At 41.7% G+C, this 18619-nt stretch overlaps 1 protein-coding gene across 3 annotated transcripts in view; it reads left to right on the top strand.

Moving 5' to 3' along the window:
* Positions 1-13940, top strand: part of IKZF2 (IKAROS family zinc finger 2) — a 96539-nt gene extending 82599 nt beyond the window's left edge. For all 3 annotated transcript variants that reach the window (XM_010211870.2, XM_010211861.2, XM_088523698.1), the window contains 3 exons: positions 1725-1862; positions 7783-7926; positions 13020-13940. In XM_010211870.2, coding sequence (XP_010210172.1) covers positions 1725-1862; positions 7783-7926; positions 13020-13744 — 1007 coding nt within the window. In that variant the 3' untranslated portion in view covers positions 13745-13940. The remainder of the gene's footprint in view (positions 1-1724; positions 1863-7782; positions 7927-13019) is intronic.
* The last annotated feature ends 4679 nt before the right edge of the window (positions 13941-18619 follow it).

Below are 18619 nucleotides of genomic sequence, written 5' to 3' on the forward strand. Positions count from 1 at the left end.
ATTGCCAGTTATGGCAAAATGGGAGCTAGTGAGCAAAATAAAATAAAGACCACAACAACTCTTTGGTCTAAGACACAGCACTTACCTGAGGATGAACTTTATCCCCCAGTAAAGAAAAATAAATCCGGAGTTTGGATACTTAGTAAAAGCAGATTTTTTTTTTCTCTCCCATCATAAACGTGGTTGTTTCCCTGAACCACACACACAAGCATTTAAGGACAACATAAGCTTTGTATGAGCACATTCAATTAACCAAATGCTCCCTCCAACCCCCTTTTTTTCCCTCTCTTATAACTAAAAATACTTCTAAAACTTTTGGACCAGATCCAGCATTTAAGACTCCAGCTTTGCCATCTTCCACTGTCTGGGCGAGTTGGGGTGCGCACCACGTTTGTCCTGCGGACACCCCTAATAATTCCCTGGACTCTACATCTTTCCTTTTCAGTGCCCCAGCCCCAGTGCAGGAGGCTTCTTGTTGACTGCAGGTGACCTCCGAGCAGCGCAGCCTGCATTTTCCTGCCACTCCATGCAGCAACCGGAGGGAATTCACCCAGCAGTGGCAGTGCATTTTGTCTGCAATTAATACGGCTTGGATTTCATTTAGTAAATGGCAGGTGAAAAGCTGTCAATATTGGGACAAACCCAATGGAAACACGTGTATTATCCAACAGCGGATATTCGTAAATCCTCTGGCCAGAAACTAAAATTCTTACTTAAGATTTTCAAAACTCCATGAGAAGTTTGACCTTCCTATCCCTTAGGGCAGCTCTGAAAATCTCAGCCCGTGGTATTTTAGGAGACTCACAATGCTGACTTAATAGCTCTTTAGTTATTAGAGAATAAATGTTTGTGTTCTACAAGTTTAAATTATATTAGAAATTTTTATTAGCGTGGCTTGGCAAAATCCACTGCTGACTAGCTCTCTGGCCCCGGGTGAGGCCATTCTTGTGGTTTCTTAATGACATGCTATGAAAAGATGCACTTTATGAGAATCTGGTGCCAGGTTTTGCATGTATTAAGAGGCAGTTGCTATTTATTCGTATTGCCGACGAGTGAAACGAGAAGTTTATATTGGATTTAAGTGTTGTGTTCATCTGGCTTTTCCTTGTACTCAGCCTTTCTTGATAGCACCCAGTCTCTACATATTGCTGGTGACAGCTTGGTTCTGGCATGTAATTACCAAAGTCTACTTTCTGTTGTCTTCTTTTTTTGTGAAATGTTCCCTTAGTACTTTGGCAAAACTGTCTCAACCCAAGATGAACTTCTCTATGCCACATAACGGATTTCCCCGCTGTCTGAAGCAGAATTAGGCCACCGGGGTAGCATACTTTTGCAAAGGCAATTCTTCATAGCATGGGCAAAATGTATCAGAAGTTTCTTTCCCACAAGACTCGGTGAAACACAGTCGTCGTTGTGGTGTGATTCAGCTATTTGGCTTGTTTTCTCCGTTGTTGTCGTGTATTTATTTGCTTTGCAAACAACAAGTCCGCCTCTTTTTCCCTCCTCTGAAGCTGTGTTAGTGTGAAAAACTGATAGGGCGACATACCCCGTGGGTGGGAGGAGGTGTGTGTGGTGGGAAAATGGGGCTGGAACGGGCTCTGGGACTCGAGTAACCTTTCTTAGGTGTCTTTCCATCCCCTTAGCCGGGTGTTACCGAGACGCGATTTTCGCTCGCGGCGGTGGGTTGCTGCTGCCTTGACCCGACGCTCTCTTTCTTTCCGCAGTGGGCAAGCCTCACAAGTGCAACTACTGCGGCCGGAGCTACAAGCAGCGCAGCTCGCTGGAGGAGCACAAGGAACGCTGCCACAACTATCTGCAGAACGTCAGCATGGAGGCTGCCGGGCAGGTCATGAGTCACCACGGTGGGTGGAAACCATGTCCTGAGGTCTCTTGGACATGGAGCGGCTTCTGCGGGTTTTCTCATCTATTTTTGTTGCCTTCCGTTGAGCTTTGGATCACTTCCTTTTCATAGGACACTTAGACTCAAGTATGCAGGAGGAGAAAAGACGGGGTAAAATCCTTTCTCTGTCCAAGTTCACAGCAGGGTTTTTGCTGATTTTTATGAAGTCAGAAATTCACCTTTTTGTATGTATAATTATGCCTGCATGAAGGTGGAAGACAAGCAAACGAAAAATGCAAAACCACAAGTCACCTGTAAGAAGTCATCCTAAATAATGAACTATGGCATGTACAAAATATACGATCCCCCCTGCTCTCCTTTCTGAGAGTGACTGGTGATTACAGGAGCTAAGGATGGTGGAGGTGTTCTTAGGTATTTGCTCCTTATAGCAATAAAAATGTAGTACTGCATTCTACCAAAAGAAAGTAGGGGTAGAAGTAAAAATCTTCAGAGAGAATGGAGTTCAACAGTGTGGATGAAAGTAATTATAAGAAAAAAAGTTTAGATGCATTTACATATGTTAGTAGTATTAATACACAAATACTGCATGTGTTAATACACAGCAAGACTGAAGATTGCCAAAAAGAGCTCTGAACAAAGGAAATGTCAAATTGCATGAATTTGTTTTTTTAAAACTCCCATAGCTATTGATATGGAAATATGCTGAACATAATCTCGCAGACTGTAGGGTTGTAGGTTTATCTGTAGCACTAAATAATAAATAGCACTTGTCCAAAAATTATTACCATTTCATTCAAAGTTAGTATTTCCGAAATTCTGCAAGAACTCTTCTCTTTTTTAGTAATAGTCACTAGAAGTCTGATACTTGAAGAGTTTTTAATTTTTTATTAATCAGAATATACAAAAAATACCATATATGAAAATTACATTGTATATTTTGCTTAAAAAATAACACACATCTAGGAGTACCAAAAAGTAGATTAAAGCTAAAAGGAAAGCAAAGGGGGAAAGTCACTTTGTCTCATTTTGCTTTTAATTGTTGAGTGTAGTCATAAGTCTTCACTTTGAAATTAATTCTGCAAAAATTTTGAAAGGTCATTTCTTAAAATGTAAAAAAAAATGCTGAAATAAAATACATTCAACATTTCTAATATGGGCTAATTTTCAGTGAAAGAATCACTGACAATTTTAAAGACTACTTTTTCATGAAAATATTAATCCTGTTAAGGGCATTCAAGAAGTATGTAATGCATTTTCCAAAAATGTGCAGACACCTCTATTAAGTAATTACTATCTTTTTAGCCACCTTTGAGGCTAAAATCAACCTTTAAAGCCTAATGGATAATTTCAAAAGTGGTGAAGTTTGTGATTAGCTACCTCTGGCCTGATGTTCTGCTTGTAAAAGTCAGTGAAAAGACCGGTTTCAGGTACCGGCAAAGAGTTGTGTGCTCGGACTGTTAGGCAAAGTGCTTAGTTTAACAGAAGGAGTTTTAACCACCTTCTCCTTTCACAACAAAATTATGCGGTCTACACTCTGCAAAGGTGTACCTGTCTGATTAGCTGGCTACGTGGTGATTTCAGTCAGAAATAGGGCCTTAACAGTAAGGCAATTACACGGCTCAAGTGAGATTTCTCCACAGAATATAGTTGCATCATCCAGAATGTTTCCCAGCTCACGTTATGGAGAATTGTCACAAATTCTACTCCATTTCTAGGTTTATAATTGAGTTATATATTAAAATTGGGTTCACTGTTGTTGAGACTGTACTTCTGAGGAAATGTAAAGCTTTTTCTAAGCTGATTAATGCTGTGACACAAAAGGTAAGTCCTTGACCTCGTCTGCCCAAGGAAGCTGGAATGACTGAACTCACACTGATTCTTTTCTACCAATTGAAGTTAAACCAGTGCAAACCCGATGTGAACAGTTATTTTATTTACTGCTTGACTGCCTTTGTGGTTAAAATACAAATGTTCACCCAGTCTCTTCACTTTCCTTGACAAAATTAGCTTAAAACAGCACTTTGAATTTAGCTAATGCCTCTGTCTCCTCTTGACAAATCTGCCTAAATCTCTCCCAGTGGACATTGAAGGGATGCTGGATCCACTCTCATCACAGTGGTGTCTAGCTGAGGCGCAGCGAGGTGGGAGTGATGGTGAGCTCCAAATCCCCTTGCGAAGCAGCAGCAGATCTCATCAGCATACCCAGTACTCCCGCTTGGAAGCTGTTTCTGGGAGAGGCTCATGAGCAGCACTGGGTACTGTTGATTTCTTTGGCTTTGGAGCTAAGTTCTCCGAGTCTCTTTCGCAGCGTTTTCATAGTATTTTATTTTTGCTGAGCGATGAAGGAGTGCCCAATTGGGAGGACTAGCTGCTCCAGACTCCATTTCCTAAGGCACCACAGTGGAAGGCCGCCGTGAGTGCTTTCAATAGAGCCCCTGGCCTGACACGACTAGGTGCAGGGCTGCTCTTGACAGTCTTCCTGGGGTGGGGAGAAGGAGACTTGAGTATGAAAGTTCTTTGGAGTCAACCCAAAATGAACTGAGTTGAAATCTCTGCCCGAGGACCTGCTGCCTTGTGGAGCTACCCTGCCTTGGGGCTGCCTCCTTTGTAGGCCGCTTGCTGTGGCAGAGCTCTCCTCTTCTTGCCCTTGTGTTTCCCTCTCAGCAATCCTTGGCCCTGGAGGGAGAAAGGAGCCTGCAAAGTATTAGCTAGCAGCATTTTGGGAGTGACACAAGTAACAGTTGCTGACTGTCAAGAGCACAATCTTTGTGGAGAAGCATGGGGAGAAATGTCGAACATTAGCTCTGGTTTGTGCCAACTGATATGTTCTCCCTCATCTCCAGAAACCAAAAACTCGAAGGAGGGTTCTTAAAATGGACTGAAGAAGAAATGTCCTTTCTGGGAGGAGGAAGGCCCTCAGCCCCAGGCCGGGTCAGCGTGTAGGCCGGCTCCTCATAAACCAGACGTTTGGCTTGTGTCCTGCCCTCCTGTGGAGCTGCTCAAAACTTAGCTAAAATGCTGATTCCACCAGGGAGTTCACATCAGCGTTCATGGGAATATTTCCTGTCGTTTCTCCACGCACACACGCTTTTATAAAATAGCAATATTGTGAGCTTAGGAAAGGAAATTGAGGCTGATGGAGTAATACTAATTTATAATAACAGCTTAGACTTAGTACAGTGTCTGCTGTCTGCACGCAGAAATATTTTTCAGCAAAATGCACACTGGTTGACTTTTTTTCTTTTAACTTTTTCCCCCTGCCCTTCTCTCAGGGGAATAGCATAATTTTTCTAACAGTATGCGTGATTTCTCATAAACGAAGAAACAAAAACTAAGAGCAGCTCTGAGGTGAGCTCTCTGCTTCAAACCCAGTGTCTTCAAAAGAAAACTTTGTTTTCTAGCCAGGTTTGAGTACCAGGAGTTTAGACTCTGCAAGAATATTTGGTGTTAATTGCAATGCAGGATCCTAGCGGTGTCAGAGGCAGTGAACAAATGAGTCCTGCAGTCCACCCAGATCCTCAAGACCGTTGCTGAGCCGAAGCGCACACCAGCGTGGGCTTTTCATGGACTAGGCATGTGATTCCTAGGGCAACAAAACCTTCCTGAACTGAGACAGTAGGTTCACAACATAAAATAAGTTGTTAGTTATAACATGTCAGCTGTTCTTCGTCAGCTCCTGCTACCTGAGGTAATGAAGTCCAATGAAATACGGTGAAAAGGGAATTATGTTCACCGCAGAGCAAATGGGTGCACGTGAGCCACTACCACAAAGCAGCTAATTTGTGGTAACTTGCTTGTTGTGTCTGATGGGCTTGTGTTGATTTTCCTCTTTTTTATTTTGTTTTTTCCTCAGAAATGATGCAGTCTGGGCTGGTTGTATATTTTTAAATGAGAAGCAAAACAAACATTGTAGTTGAAAATTGATGTATCTGGACTGAGCAATGTGATCCTTATCTTAACACTTTTAGTTTCCAAACTGTGACATCTTACCTGTTTGGTCTCTATCTGCATGTGCGTTACATGGTTTCACAAACTAGGCTATTTTCATCTCACCTGTGTCCCTGGAAATCTGCATAACAAGAAATGCTCCTGTAACTTATTCCCCTCATAACAGAAATACTGAGCGATTCAGCAATTCTTTTGCAAAAGAGCAGTGCCCTGGACTACAGAGTTGAGTTCTGAGGTGGGAAAAAGAACTTGCAGCATAAAATATAAAACAAAATAGTAAAAGAAAATATTTTTATTTTTGTTTATTTTACTTTTAATGGGAGTCCAAGTAGAATCTTTGCCTGACTTAGAGAAGAGCAGATGTCTTTTTTAGCACTATTCATTTTTCATGGAAGAAAGGTTTCAAATTTCGTCGAGGAAATTTTACACACATATGTCCAACAGTCTAATTAATTAATTATTATTTACCCTTCATAAGCCATACAAATGTTGTTTAATTTGGGACTAATTAGGTGGCTGTGAAAGTGACTGGGAGGATTTTGACTGATTTTTGTGGGCAGTATGCAAATGTAGCCCTACAAAGGTGCCTTTAGCACGTCTTTGCAGGAGGCGTTTAGAGCCCTCTGCACCTCCTATAGAAAGCTGGCCCCTTGCAGCAAGGAGAGCTATATTGAGGTCCATGTGTATGCACGATTTTTGCTAAGCCAAAAGGACAGTTAGACACAAGTTCCCAGTGAAAATCAGTGCATAGCATCTTCTCCTGCTTATTAAATCTCGAAAACACTTGAGCAGAACTAATGCAAATATCATTGGAGCCACCAAAGTACCTAAGTAACCTTAAAAAATCGGCCTTATTTGTAATATTCCAGACCTCCCAGTCTGTACTGGATGTGAATTAGGTTACTGGAACACTGCATCCCATTTTGTTGCAATATTAGATTCATTTCATATTTGTGCTTTTTTTCTTCCTCTTTATTTTCCCTGATGCCAGCAGGACTGCCTTGTAAATGAGAAACCATTGTGTTTCTCAGGGGGAGAATCCTGTACAAATAAAAAAGCAGTAGAGTAAATCATTTCATAGCATATGGTAGATTCTAAGCCTCAAAGTACTCAGCTTCTCCAGCAGAAGAGGCATAAATGGAATCAAATGAATAAATTGCCATGTTTTCTTATTATGAATGTCTGAATTGAGAAGTTCACCTGAGCAGCTTCCTTGTTTTGTAATTGCCTGGTATTTGCTCTTCCTTACTAGAAAGAGCACAAAGACAAGGCTTTTATCACCTCATTTTTCATATATTATGTGCTAGCAAACAGCTGCACAGTTAAGAACTGGGGTGTGATTATTCCATATTAGGACCCTGAAGGTAGAGAGGTTACCTGGGAGGAACACGGGCTGCTGGGGCTCACTTACACCATGGTCTCAGGAGAAGATACCTGCGATGAGAAATTCCATGAAGCTGCCACGGTGAGAGATCAGGGGACAACTAGCAGGAGCAGAGGGGTCAGTCCTCTGCTTATGCTGTCTGTGACTGGATTTACCTCATAAGCAAACTGTGATGGGACACCCACAGCTTATAAATTGTAGCAGCTCTTTGCCAAATCATCCTAGTTTGTATTTCTCTATGAGGTGGATAACAATAGAGAACAGGCTCTGCAGACTGTTTTTTTCAAAAGTGCCATGTACCTACATCTGTCTCCTCCTGACTGGGCATTTTTTTGTGTTAAGCAAAAAAAAACCAAATCCTTTAATAAGTGCTTAAAGTTCAGCTTCTGCAAGCTGAAATGGCCCCAAAGTGATGCATTTTGAAGTTATGACTGTAGTTGCTTAAAGGTGAATGTTGCTTTGCCAATTATGTTCATGCACTTTGCTTTATTTTGCATTGCACTTGCTATGACAGTCAACAGGCCTCAAATGATTTGCACCATCTGTGTAGACCAAACTTGTCTGATACAGTTTTTTTGGTTTTATGTAGTACCTCCTATGGAAGATTGTAAGGAACAAGAGCCTGTGATGGACAACAATATTCCTCTGGTGCCTTTTGAGAGACCTGCTGTTATAGAGAAGCTGACAAGCAACATGGGAAAGCGTAAAAGCTCCACCCCACAGAAGTTTGTGGGTAAGCTTGAGAAACACATTTTATTCATAGTAGCATTAGGTATAGGTTGCTTGTAATTTGGGAATGTTTTTTTTTTAAAAAAAAGGGGGGGACTGAGAATTATTTCTGATGAGGAGGAAAAATAAATAAGATGGTTAAAGCACAGCAAAAAAAAAAAAAATCCTGAAAATGATTACAGTTTTGCCAGCTATATGCATTCAAAAGTGAGGACCATGAAAATGATTCTTATCATCTTGAGTTTTTTGATCCTACTATACCTTAGGGTCATATTTATTTAAACTTTTTTGTGGCCTTGGAGAGTTCAATTTGTCATCTTTCGATTTCCTCACCTCTCCTCACTTGCAACTTATATTAAAATCTTAAGAGTTGGCAACAACTGGTCTGATAATACTGGCATATGGAAGTAAAATCATATACCTCCTATTGAAAGGCGTGCAGTGTTCTGCACAAGATAAACTTCTTAATTCATGAATACAAACAAACACAGGGCCATTTGTTTTCAGGATCTTGGGCCCAGAGTTTATGTTTTGCTTTGTGCATAGACAGCTTAGAATTGTTCAGCTTGCAATGGGAGACAGTATGGGGGATTTTACTTGCACTGAGCTGTAGCTTAAAGCTTCTCTTCACTGATATGAAGGCCATGTGAAACTTAGGAGAGGAGCAGGGGTGTTATTTGGGGTAAGTGTGTGCTGCTAGGCTCGAAAGCCCTGTAATGGCTGCTTCCTGCACTGGGAGGACAGGGGTACAGATTTTAAGGCTGTTTGTTACGTTCTCCTCCCATCTACTCTGACGACGCTCACGGAGAGGTTGGACGATCACAAGCAGTTGAGATGGTCCTTTTGAAATGCTTTGCCCCTCAGCTAAATACAGATTCAGGTAAATCAGTTAAATCACCACTGAAGGTGGTTTTAAACTAACCCACAGGGTTTGGAATTGTACTGGACTAGCACCATGCTTCATCTCACCCAGGGGACACAAAAAGTTAAAGACCATTGGGGAGGGTGCAGAAAGGAGCTGCCTAGCCGAATTCAAATGTATGGGATCATAAATGCAGCCCCTTCCTGACAGACTTCTCCAGTATTGTGTCAGCAAGTGCTCTAGTTCCTTGCAGGTTTGATCAACAGGGCAATATTTAGCCAAGCTGGCATTTAAATTGGTGTACTTAGACCTGCAGTCTGTAAGTCTGTACAGAATCACCACAGCCTTGAAAGGAAGAAGAGCAGTCCACTCCTCTTGCCTTTTCTTTCTTTTTTTCCTCAAGTTGTCCACTGATTCTGTTGTGCCTATTTTTTCCTGCAATATCTCTTCCAGGAACTGGAGTCTTTTTCTGCGAGCACTAGAGACCTCTCTCCCTTCCCTCTTAAGTTCTGGAGCCTGCTCTCATAAGCAGTATCATATGCCCCTTATAAATACACCTCACAGCTGAGGCAGATGGATTTCTAGATGGGTTAAATTGATTTAACTTCTGGAAACTGCAGATGATGGATTTTATTTTAGATCAAGAAGGTTATTTTATTTGCCCACTCGCATGTGATTGACCATATGTTGTTACTGTCTTTAAAGGTGAATTTAGTGATCTGAAATCATTGCATGAAACATGCTCTGGGAGATTATTATTCTCTTCAACAGGGTATTCTTCACTGAGGATAAAGCTACTTCTTATAGAAACAATACATTATTTTGACTATTTTTTTCTGCAGTTAGGAATTTAGATTTCCATGTGACATGGAGCTTCTTGTCCAAATCCTTTGGTAGAAAAAAAAAGGAGTGTCTTACCGTAGCTTGTTTTTCTACTACTTTTATTCTTTCCTGGCATCACAGTGTGCGAGCTGAAAGACAGCAATGTCTCTTTCCTTTGCTGCCTTTCTTTTTTTTCACCATGACCTCACTTTTCTTCTCATTTTCTCCCTGATGAAATAGTGTTCAGCTCTATCAGGAAGAACTTGTAATGGTTCTCTTGCTTGCAGGAAAATTTCTTGTGCATACTGCAAGCATGGCACCTATCCAGAACAACTTAATGGTATTTATGAGAAGGTCATGTAAGCATAAGCTCAAATCTTCGCATGCTACAGCTGTGAATGCTTTACTGCTCTTTCTGATCAGCAGTCTCCAAGGGACCTTTGTTATGGATCAGTCTTTACTCTGGTTGAAATTGCAGAAGGAAAGGAAGTAGCGTACAGGAGATGGAGTAAATTTTTGAGTGAGAGAGAGCTTGGTTATATCTTCTGTTGAAGTAATAGTCTTTCCAAGCCTGTTGAAATACTGGAGGCAGAAAATACGATACACAAGAATGAACACTACTTTTTGCCTCTTTTTCAAAAAAGAAAGCAGCAGACATACATCATGATGTGGATTCATGTATTTTCAGTTTGAATGTGGCACTCGCTGTCACAGAGTATCACTGAGGTTAAGAACTTGGCAGGATTCAAAGGAAGACGTTCATGTGGCTTACGATAAGACCGTGGTTATTCTAGTAAGAATTAAAAATATATAGGCAATCAGCTTGCTACAAAGGTACAGTCAACTTGTAGTTAATGGGGATCAAGAATAAAATTCACTCGGGTAAATTCTGTAACTGTTTTCTGTAAGGTTTCCTGTGTCCTTCTCTGAAGTGTCTGGTGTTCCCATTGCCATAGATACCTGACAAGCTGGACTTCAGGTATCATAGTACAGCAGTGCCAAAGCTCTTTGATCTGGCTGCAAATACCAGTTTGAGGGTTTTTTTTTTTTTCCTTCTTTTATGGAATGCTGTACGATAAGCTGGCCCTGATGAGGAGTGATAGTTCTTCCACTTCATCAATATATGGGAAAGTGGCACTGAGAATAAACTTGGGTAGATGAGTGTGAAATAGTTCCTTAGGATTACACATTTGGCTAAAGAGAAGTTATTTAAAATTGAAAAACATGTCAAACCAGGCTGGATTGGTTTGCTAATGTTTCTTTTGAGCTCTGTGATTTATGCACCCCCACACGCCATGTTAGCATTTATTTTATTTTTGTATGTCACACTCCGTTTTTAAGGCTCCAGCGTCTTTGAAACTGGTTCGTAATTAAAGGAATGAATAATTCAGGTCACTGGCAATTTGCTGTTTGCTGTTCTCTACTCTCTGGTGGAGTCACTAAATGTGGAAGATGAAAGGAATCCAAGTAAGGCGTGTAGCGTTCATCCAGGTTTTCCGCAGAGGATACGTATTACGGATTGACCTGTCCCTCTAGCCTGCGAGGGGCTGTCAGCACATCTAGAGGCTCCGTCAGGCTCCCTTTCCTCAGATGTAGCTCCTTACCCAGCACAGAAATTACATGCGTGGTTGAAGAGGTGGCGGGGACACTTGTTTATAGGAACAGTCTCCTTTTCCAGGTGTTCTCATGGCGAGCTGTGTGCTGGACACAGCCGGCCACAGGGAGATGTAGTGGGTGCGGAAACCTGATGTCTAAGCAAAAGCACGTGAGCAGTTCTGAGGTGAGGAGGAATATTCACGTGCTTCACTTTAGACTTGCATGTAATTGCCTTGCTAATCAGGGCCGAGTTCCTAAGCCAGAGTGATGCACAATCTCCAAGGATAACCTGATTGTACCGTGCGTAATGTAAAATTGTTTCTCTCTTTAAGCATCACGTTATGATAAGCCACGCTAAGTGAAATAAACTATTTTAGTCAAAAATAAAATGCTGAATGATAGCTCTGTTGAAATGTACTAATGCTATTTGGAAGAGATTTGGGATTACAGTTCTGTTGCATTCTTATGTTGGTTTATACGCCTTTTGTTCCAAGCAATTTTGGCAAAAGGTAATAGAAGATTTTAAAGTTACTGGATAGCCAAACCAATCTTATGTAGCAACTTCCTGAATTGATTAACTTACAGTGCTGAGGAGAAGTTTTACACAGTGAGGCAGTGAATAGTAACAAAGACAATAAAACCCAACCAAAGTTATTTATCAGATTTTGTAAAATCTGCTTCAAAAGAATAGCAGTTAACTGATTTTTTTGCCTATATACACATGTGAAAGTGTGTCTTTTGTCTTACTCATATAGTTGTATATGCATAAGGTTTCCTATTTAAAAAGAAGAGTTATTGTATGAACTTTCCTTGTACTGACACCCTAAAGGCACCGCTGGAAAAGCAGTGCCGCTGAGCTGAGCCCTGGTGTGAGTAACTGCAACTTGGGTAACTTCAGAGGAGGATCTGCGATGCTCAGCGTTCCCAGTGACTAGCAGGGTTTACCAGTGTGTGGTTTTGGTTTTGCATATCTGTAATGCCATTTATTTTAAAAGCTTACAAAGGTGTGAAGTTGGATTCATGCAGTGATGAATCAGACAGCTTCCTCATCACTGTGTATTTATGTATCCTAAGTCAATGGAAGTTGCTTTGCCTTGCACCAAATTAAACTAAGCCATACATGTTTCCATGCCTAAGAGATGTTGCCGCATGCCTAAAGGGACACTGGAAATTCGGGAGAGTGTTTTCTTTTGTTGTTGTTGTTTCGAGTTTGGTTGGTTGGTTTTTATTCCAAGTAGCTGGGGTAAGGGATTTTTTTTTGTTTTGTTTTTCGGAAGGGTAAAATGCAAAAAAGTCATTCTGAGCCTAAATGCAAGATCTCAAGATCAGTCCTACAGTGCTGATGGTGCTTCAGCCTGTGGACACATAGAGCCACTTTGCTTAGATTTCTCAGTACGCTGCCTTGTTGTAAGGAATGAGCCATCCTGGGGACTGTGTGCCTGGCAAGAGTGTGTCCAGTGGTGCAAACTGGCAGAGCTTTGTTGGCCTCAGTGGTACAATCCTGTTTTCTAAGTCATCCTCCCTTGAGACCTGGGCAGGAATGAGGCACTGGGAGTTTTGGAGTTGGTCTGGAATTCAGCACAACTGCATGCTTTATCTGCAATAAAAATAGCTTTTAGTGAGGTTGCTGTTTTGCCCATTTCGCAACTGGAACTTCATAGGAGGTCAGCAAATAAAAGGCAGGAGGGTAACTTTGGGCTCTGGAGTGAATTTCACTCCAAGCTGGGGGGTTTCTACCATCCCCAACCCTCCTCTTTACAGTGAAACCTTGGAGTGATGGTCCTGATTTTTCTCATTTATTTGCTCTTGTCCTGCAGGGGAAAAGCTCATGAGATTTGGCTATCCAGACATTCACTTTGATATGAACTTAACCTACGAGAAGGAGGCTGAGCTGATGCAGTCTCACATGATGGACCAAGCCATCAACAATGCAATCACCTACCTTGGAGCTGAGGCACTTCACCCCCTGATGCAGCACACACCAAGCACAATCGCCGAGGTGGCCCCGGTCATCAGCTCAGCTTACGCTCAGGTCTATCATCCTAACAGGATAGAGAGGCCCATCAGCAGGGAAACGGCTGACAGTCACGAGAACAACATGGATGGCCCTATCTCCCTCATCAGACCAAAGAGTCGAACCCAGGATCGAGAGGGCTCCCCCAGCAATAGCTGCCTGGATTCTACTGACTCAGAGAGCAGCCACGAAGACCGCCAGTCCTACCAAGGAAACTCTGCCTTAAACCCCAAGAGAAAGCCAAGCCCGGCTTATATGAAGGAGGACGCCAAGGCTTTGGATGCCACGAAAGCTTCTAAGGGCTCTTTAAAGGATATCTACAAAGTCATCAATGGAGAAGGGGAGCAGATTAGGGCTTTCAAGTGTGAGCACTGTCGCGTTCTTTTCCTAGACCATGTCATGTACACCATCCACATGGGCTGCCACGGCTACCGGGACCCGCTAGAGTGCAACATCTGTGGCTACCGGAGCCAGGACCGCTATGAGTTCTCATCGCACATTGTCCGAGGGGAGCACACATTCCATTAGGCCTTCTCATCCAAAGGGGACTCTTATGAAGTAGACAAAAAAAAACTGCACATGAAGAAATACTGCACTTACAATCCCACTTTTCCTCAGACATTGATACACCTATTTTGTTGTTGTTGCTGTTGTTGTTGTTGCTGTTGTTTAATTATTATTATTAACCTTATTTTTGTGGACCCAACCTCAGTTGCTCTGCCCAGCTTAAGAAAGGAAAGAAGGAAGGGAAGGGATAAAAGAGGGGTTTGCTGTCACTTCTTGCTGAGTGACCTGACTTGCTTTTTATGGGAATTGTGGGGAAGGCAGTCTGTTTCTGTCACAATTAGCTGTGTCTCGTGTCCTATTTTGGGATATTGCTCAACTCTGCTAGGTGCTTTAAAGTCGTAATGAGATGCCACTCCTTTATAATTTCAGACAAATAGGTAGGAACATTTCAGAGGAGAGCCTTTTTCAAATATGTAGATACGGTGTGGGGTTTTGGTGGCTGGAGAAGAGTTGGGGGGGCTTTATTTTGCAGAATGAACAATTGTTTTAAAGCAAAACCGTTTTACGCTAGGGATTTAGGAGCACGAATCAAAGTCAATATTCCTCTCAAAACGACTTTGTAGGGTGAGCTGTTTCCTGGGTTCAGTGTGTATTGCCCCTCGAGAATGTACAAAAATGTATGTCTAACACTGTAGCACATAACAGCATTTTAGTTTCATAAGTCCGAGGGCCTTCTGTGGTAAGTTTGAGGCTCTGTATTTTTATTTTCCTTAACTTATGAAGCACCTTTTTTAGAATTGTTGATTTGCTCTTACTCCATGCCTGTGTGTTGACTCACTGGCTTCTTAGAGACCCTTGGGAGCCTTACTTATTTAGTTGCACCCTATGTTTTAAGAAATAGCATTTACAAATAACGTTTTAACCTTGCTCCTGGGACAGTAAGTGGCCTAGGAGTGGGTGAGAGAGTCTGTAGTTTACTCAAGAGGTTCTGCTGCTCTTCTAAAATAATTTGTTTTAAAATTGCGAATTTTCAAATGACAAAAGTACTAGTAGCAAAGTGTTCTTTAAATATAATTATATATCTATATATACACCTATATAAATACTTTCTCATTCTATTATCACAGTGTTAACCTCTTGGCAGCAGCCTAAACTAAGACTTGCAGCTGGGAAAACACTAGGAGCCAGATCGTCGGCCAGCGTTAATCCGCTTAGCTCCATTGAGTTTAATGGAGCTAATCCAGCTACTTCAGCTACATCAGGATCTGAGCCTTGATCATTTTTTCTCATGTTAACATTGTTTGCTAGTTTGCTGATGCAGTGACTTCCCTTTGTTTTTAAATCATCAATTCTGCTTTAATTTAGGGGTGGAAGTGCAGATTTTGCTGGATATCCTTGGCACTTGGAGAGCATGCAAGCCCTTCAAACAAACAGATTGCATACAATCTCCCCAACTTCGTTAGAAAGTGATATATGAGATACAGATGCTGTGCTTTAATTTGGATTTATAGATATCATCTTTATTCATAATTTATTAACTTCACTGTAGAGAACACAAACAAAAAATAAATTCCAGAGCAATTTCTTGAACTAGAGACTGGACAAGGAAAAAAAAGAAAAAAACTATTTTGCTTCCTCTCTTTCTCTCCCAACAAGTAACAAATCCAGCAACCAGCCAGCAGGTTGCAGGTTGCATCACTAAAAACTGGGCTTAAACCTGTGCGACAGCTTGCCACTGAAGCCCAACTGTTTGTACCAATCTCTATGGAATTGTTTTTGTTTGGCAACAAGAGCACAGCTTAAGAATGGAAAGATCTGCATGTGGGGTTAACCCCTTCCGTGCAAGCAGTTTCCCTCTGCTCTGTGAGACCTTATCAAAAGCATGAAGTTACAGAAGTGTAAAAGAGAGAGGAAGATCAGGCCATAATGAATTCCCATCTGCTCCCTTCAATCTGCGTACTCTGTGCCCATGCCAGTTTGCTGTTCGTTTGGAGGGTGCTGTTTTTTCCTTCTTCTCTTCCTAGACCTGGAGCATTTGAAAGTAGGAGCTGAGTGGTATTGATTGAAATCTTTTTATGGTGACATTCTTGGCAGCTAGAACCTGAGTTTAGAAAGGATACAGTAGATCATGGGCAGATTACCTGATGACTGCTTCCCAGCACTGAAATGCTATTAAGTAGGAGCTGGTAAAGTCTTGCAGTAGCCTATTAATTATAATACAATATGGAGAGAAATGTCATCTTGTGTAATCTAAGAGCTATCAAGGCTGGGAATATATGGGCCTTGGAGAGACAGATTTAAAGACCTCTTCCCAACATTGTTCTTAATGTCATTGGATTCCTCCCCTCCTTTTTTCTTCATGTGAATACAGAGGAAGTTTAGGCCAATGAAGCACTGCCTCCTCCAGCCCATCCTGGGTTTCTTGTGCTTGGTGCTAAGGAGTTTGTTCAGAGGAGAAAGGGGAGATGCTGGAGAGCATCGCTTTTACTCTGGCTGATTCACCACGACTAGAAAGGTTGGCTTAGAAAGCGACTGACCGTGCTCTGCATCATTGTGTGTTTGGAAACCCACAGACTGGGCTTTCCAGAAGGGCGCTTAAAAAAGTGGTTGTGAATTCTACTGGGGCAACAAAGTCTTTGTAAGAGCAACATGCAAAGAGAAAGATGCCAGGCTTGAACATCACTCATGAAGCTTTAGGTGACCAGTGTCATGTCCCATATGACAGCCAGGGCACAGGGGAGGTGGTAGGCAGATTCCTGCTATCACACGGGCACGGCGCTTTAGTTAGCATCATCCAAAAGCTGCCTTCCTGAACGAAGCAGAGGTGCTATGTTCATTTTTTATCATCCAGTTTGAAGACTCATTGAGGGTTTTTATCCTAGACCTAGGGAAGGGGAAAGATTAAATTCCGGTTAAGTTCTGAACCAAGGTTTGTGCCACCATTTACTTTAGTGTTTAATTTCTACTTGGTATTGCCTGGAGAGGGGGGAATTGAATATAAGACAGACAGTCCCAGCTCTGAAGTTGGAGACCTGCTTGATGTAGGAGAATTTGTTGGAGAGCTTTGCATACATCAACTTGCTCCTGTACAGAAGTGTGCACAACTGGGGCCTCAGAGAAATTTTTTCTTGCATGCCCTCTGCAGATTTCTAAGAAAAGCTCTTGAGTTTTGTCAAAATCATTAGTCATTCAAAGTGTACTGAGAATTTTAGCAGATAATCCTTGGCCTGTAGATGCATTTGTTCTAAGTATCTGGTGTTTGAAAGCGAACCTGGCTGATCTTTATTGGACTCTCTCGAATTCTTGGAATCAGGTTTCCAGTTAAAAACATACATTTGCAAATTTAGAATTGGCTTCCTGTGAGCATTCCCCATTTTCATTAAAGAAAGCCATTTCTGCAAACATCCCTGCCAGTAAATCCTTTCACTTCATTTTACATCAAAAAGGCAAGATTCTGACTCAGTTTAAATTAGTACAAGCCTATTAATTTAAATAGAAGTGTGATTGCTTATTCTGCTCTTGATATGATCCATATTCTTGGAGCAAAGGGCATTACCTATATATCTGCTGCTATGGCCAATGAATTTTACAGCCACCTCTCTTTGCAATCAGTTAGGAATGCACATCAAATATATAGGATTTTTCAGTAAAGCCAGCATTTTGCTCGGTAATTTATGGGATTGAAACAATTTTATTCTCCTTAAAAAGTGCTTCCATCTATGAAGTGATGTGAAAGGTGTCTAGGCATGAACCTTTATTGGTCTGTATTAGAGAGGAAAAATCTAACTAAATTTGTAAATCAGCCTGGTATTTTTAATGATCTTTACAGCCTGAGGGCACAGCTCGCAAAATAGCCACTTTAGAAGTAAATGTACATAGTGAAGAGCAAAGAAATTCTCAACTTCAGCATTTTCCATATTTCCTTCTGTTAATGTGGGCTTCCCTAAACTTGGAGCATCAGTCGGGAATTAAACCAGATCCTTCAAAGCTGGCCTTTAATTAGGACATTATTACTGTCATCTAGGTCCTGTGCTGGTGTTTTCCTGTTTGAAAAACAGTCCCTGGAAAGAAGCCCCACTGAAAGAAGAGTAGACAGCCCTCCTGCAGAAAGGGGCTTTGGAGATGGAGCTAGAGAGGTGCTTATTTCAGCCCAGGACAGGAGTAGCGGTAATGCAGTTCCTTCACTATTTAATGTTTTTTTCATTGCAGCCCTTGCTGGGTATTTTAATGATGGGGGAGAAGGGAGGTTACACTGTTACCTGAGTAGCCTAAACTGAGTAGGGCAGTTTAGGAAAAGAGAGATCAAATTGGCTATGATGCAGTTTGCATCTTACCTTGGTTTGCTGTCATTTAAAGAACAAAAACGGATGCTAGTAATGACCTGCAGTCAAGAGCAGCCGGGGATTTTGAGAAAGTATATTTATATGTATGCTATCATATTGTTAATATATATGCTTTATTGTATATGTGCCTTTTTCAAATGCATTTTGAAAGCTTGGGATGTCATTCATGGTATCTTACCATACCCTTTTAGAATGCAAAACAAAAACCAACCAACCCAAAGTAAAAATCCCTGCTTGGATGGCATAGCAAGGCAGCTCCCCCTTCCTTTCTGCACCCTCTTTGGAAGAGGAGACAGGTATTCAGCAAAGGGATTTCCTGGAGTGAGTTAACTTTAAGAGTGGAAAGGGCTGAAAATTACCCAGGTAAAGAGCATTTGAGCTCTCCAGCTAGAGCTGCCCTCAGAGCTGGTCCCAGCCAACATGATCATCTACAGCCCCATCCGTATGCCCCTTGCCGAGACTTTTTGCAAGAGTCCCCAGCTGCCCCGTACCCTGGAGAGCATCATGGCAGGGAATTCTTGTTTTCTTATCCTTTGCAGCTTCAAGTAAAGCA

Source organism: Tinamus guttatus, unplaced genomic scaffold (assembly GCF_059628265.1).
Source record: "Tinamus guttatus ecotype Peru unplaced genomic scaffold, ASM5962826v1 Tinamus_guttatus_pri_ptg000197l, whole genome shotgun sequence".
Classification (NCBI taxonomy): Eukaryota; Metazoa; Chordata; class Aves; order Tinamiformes; family Tinamidae; genus Tinamus; species Tinamus guttatus.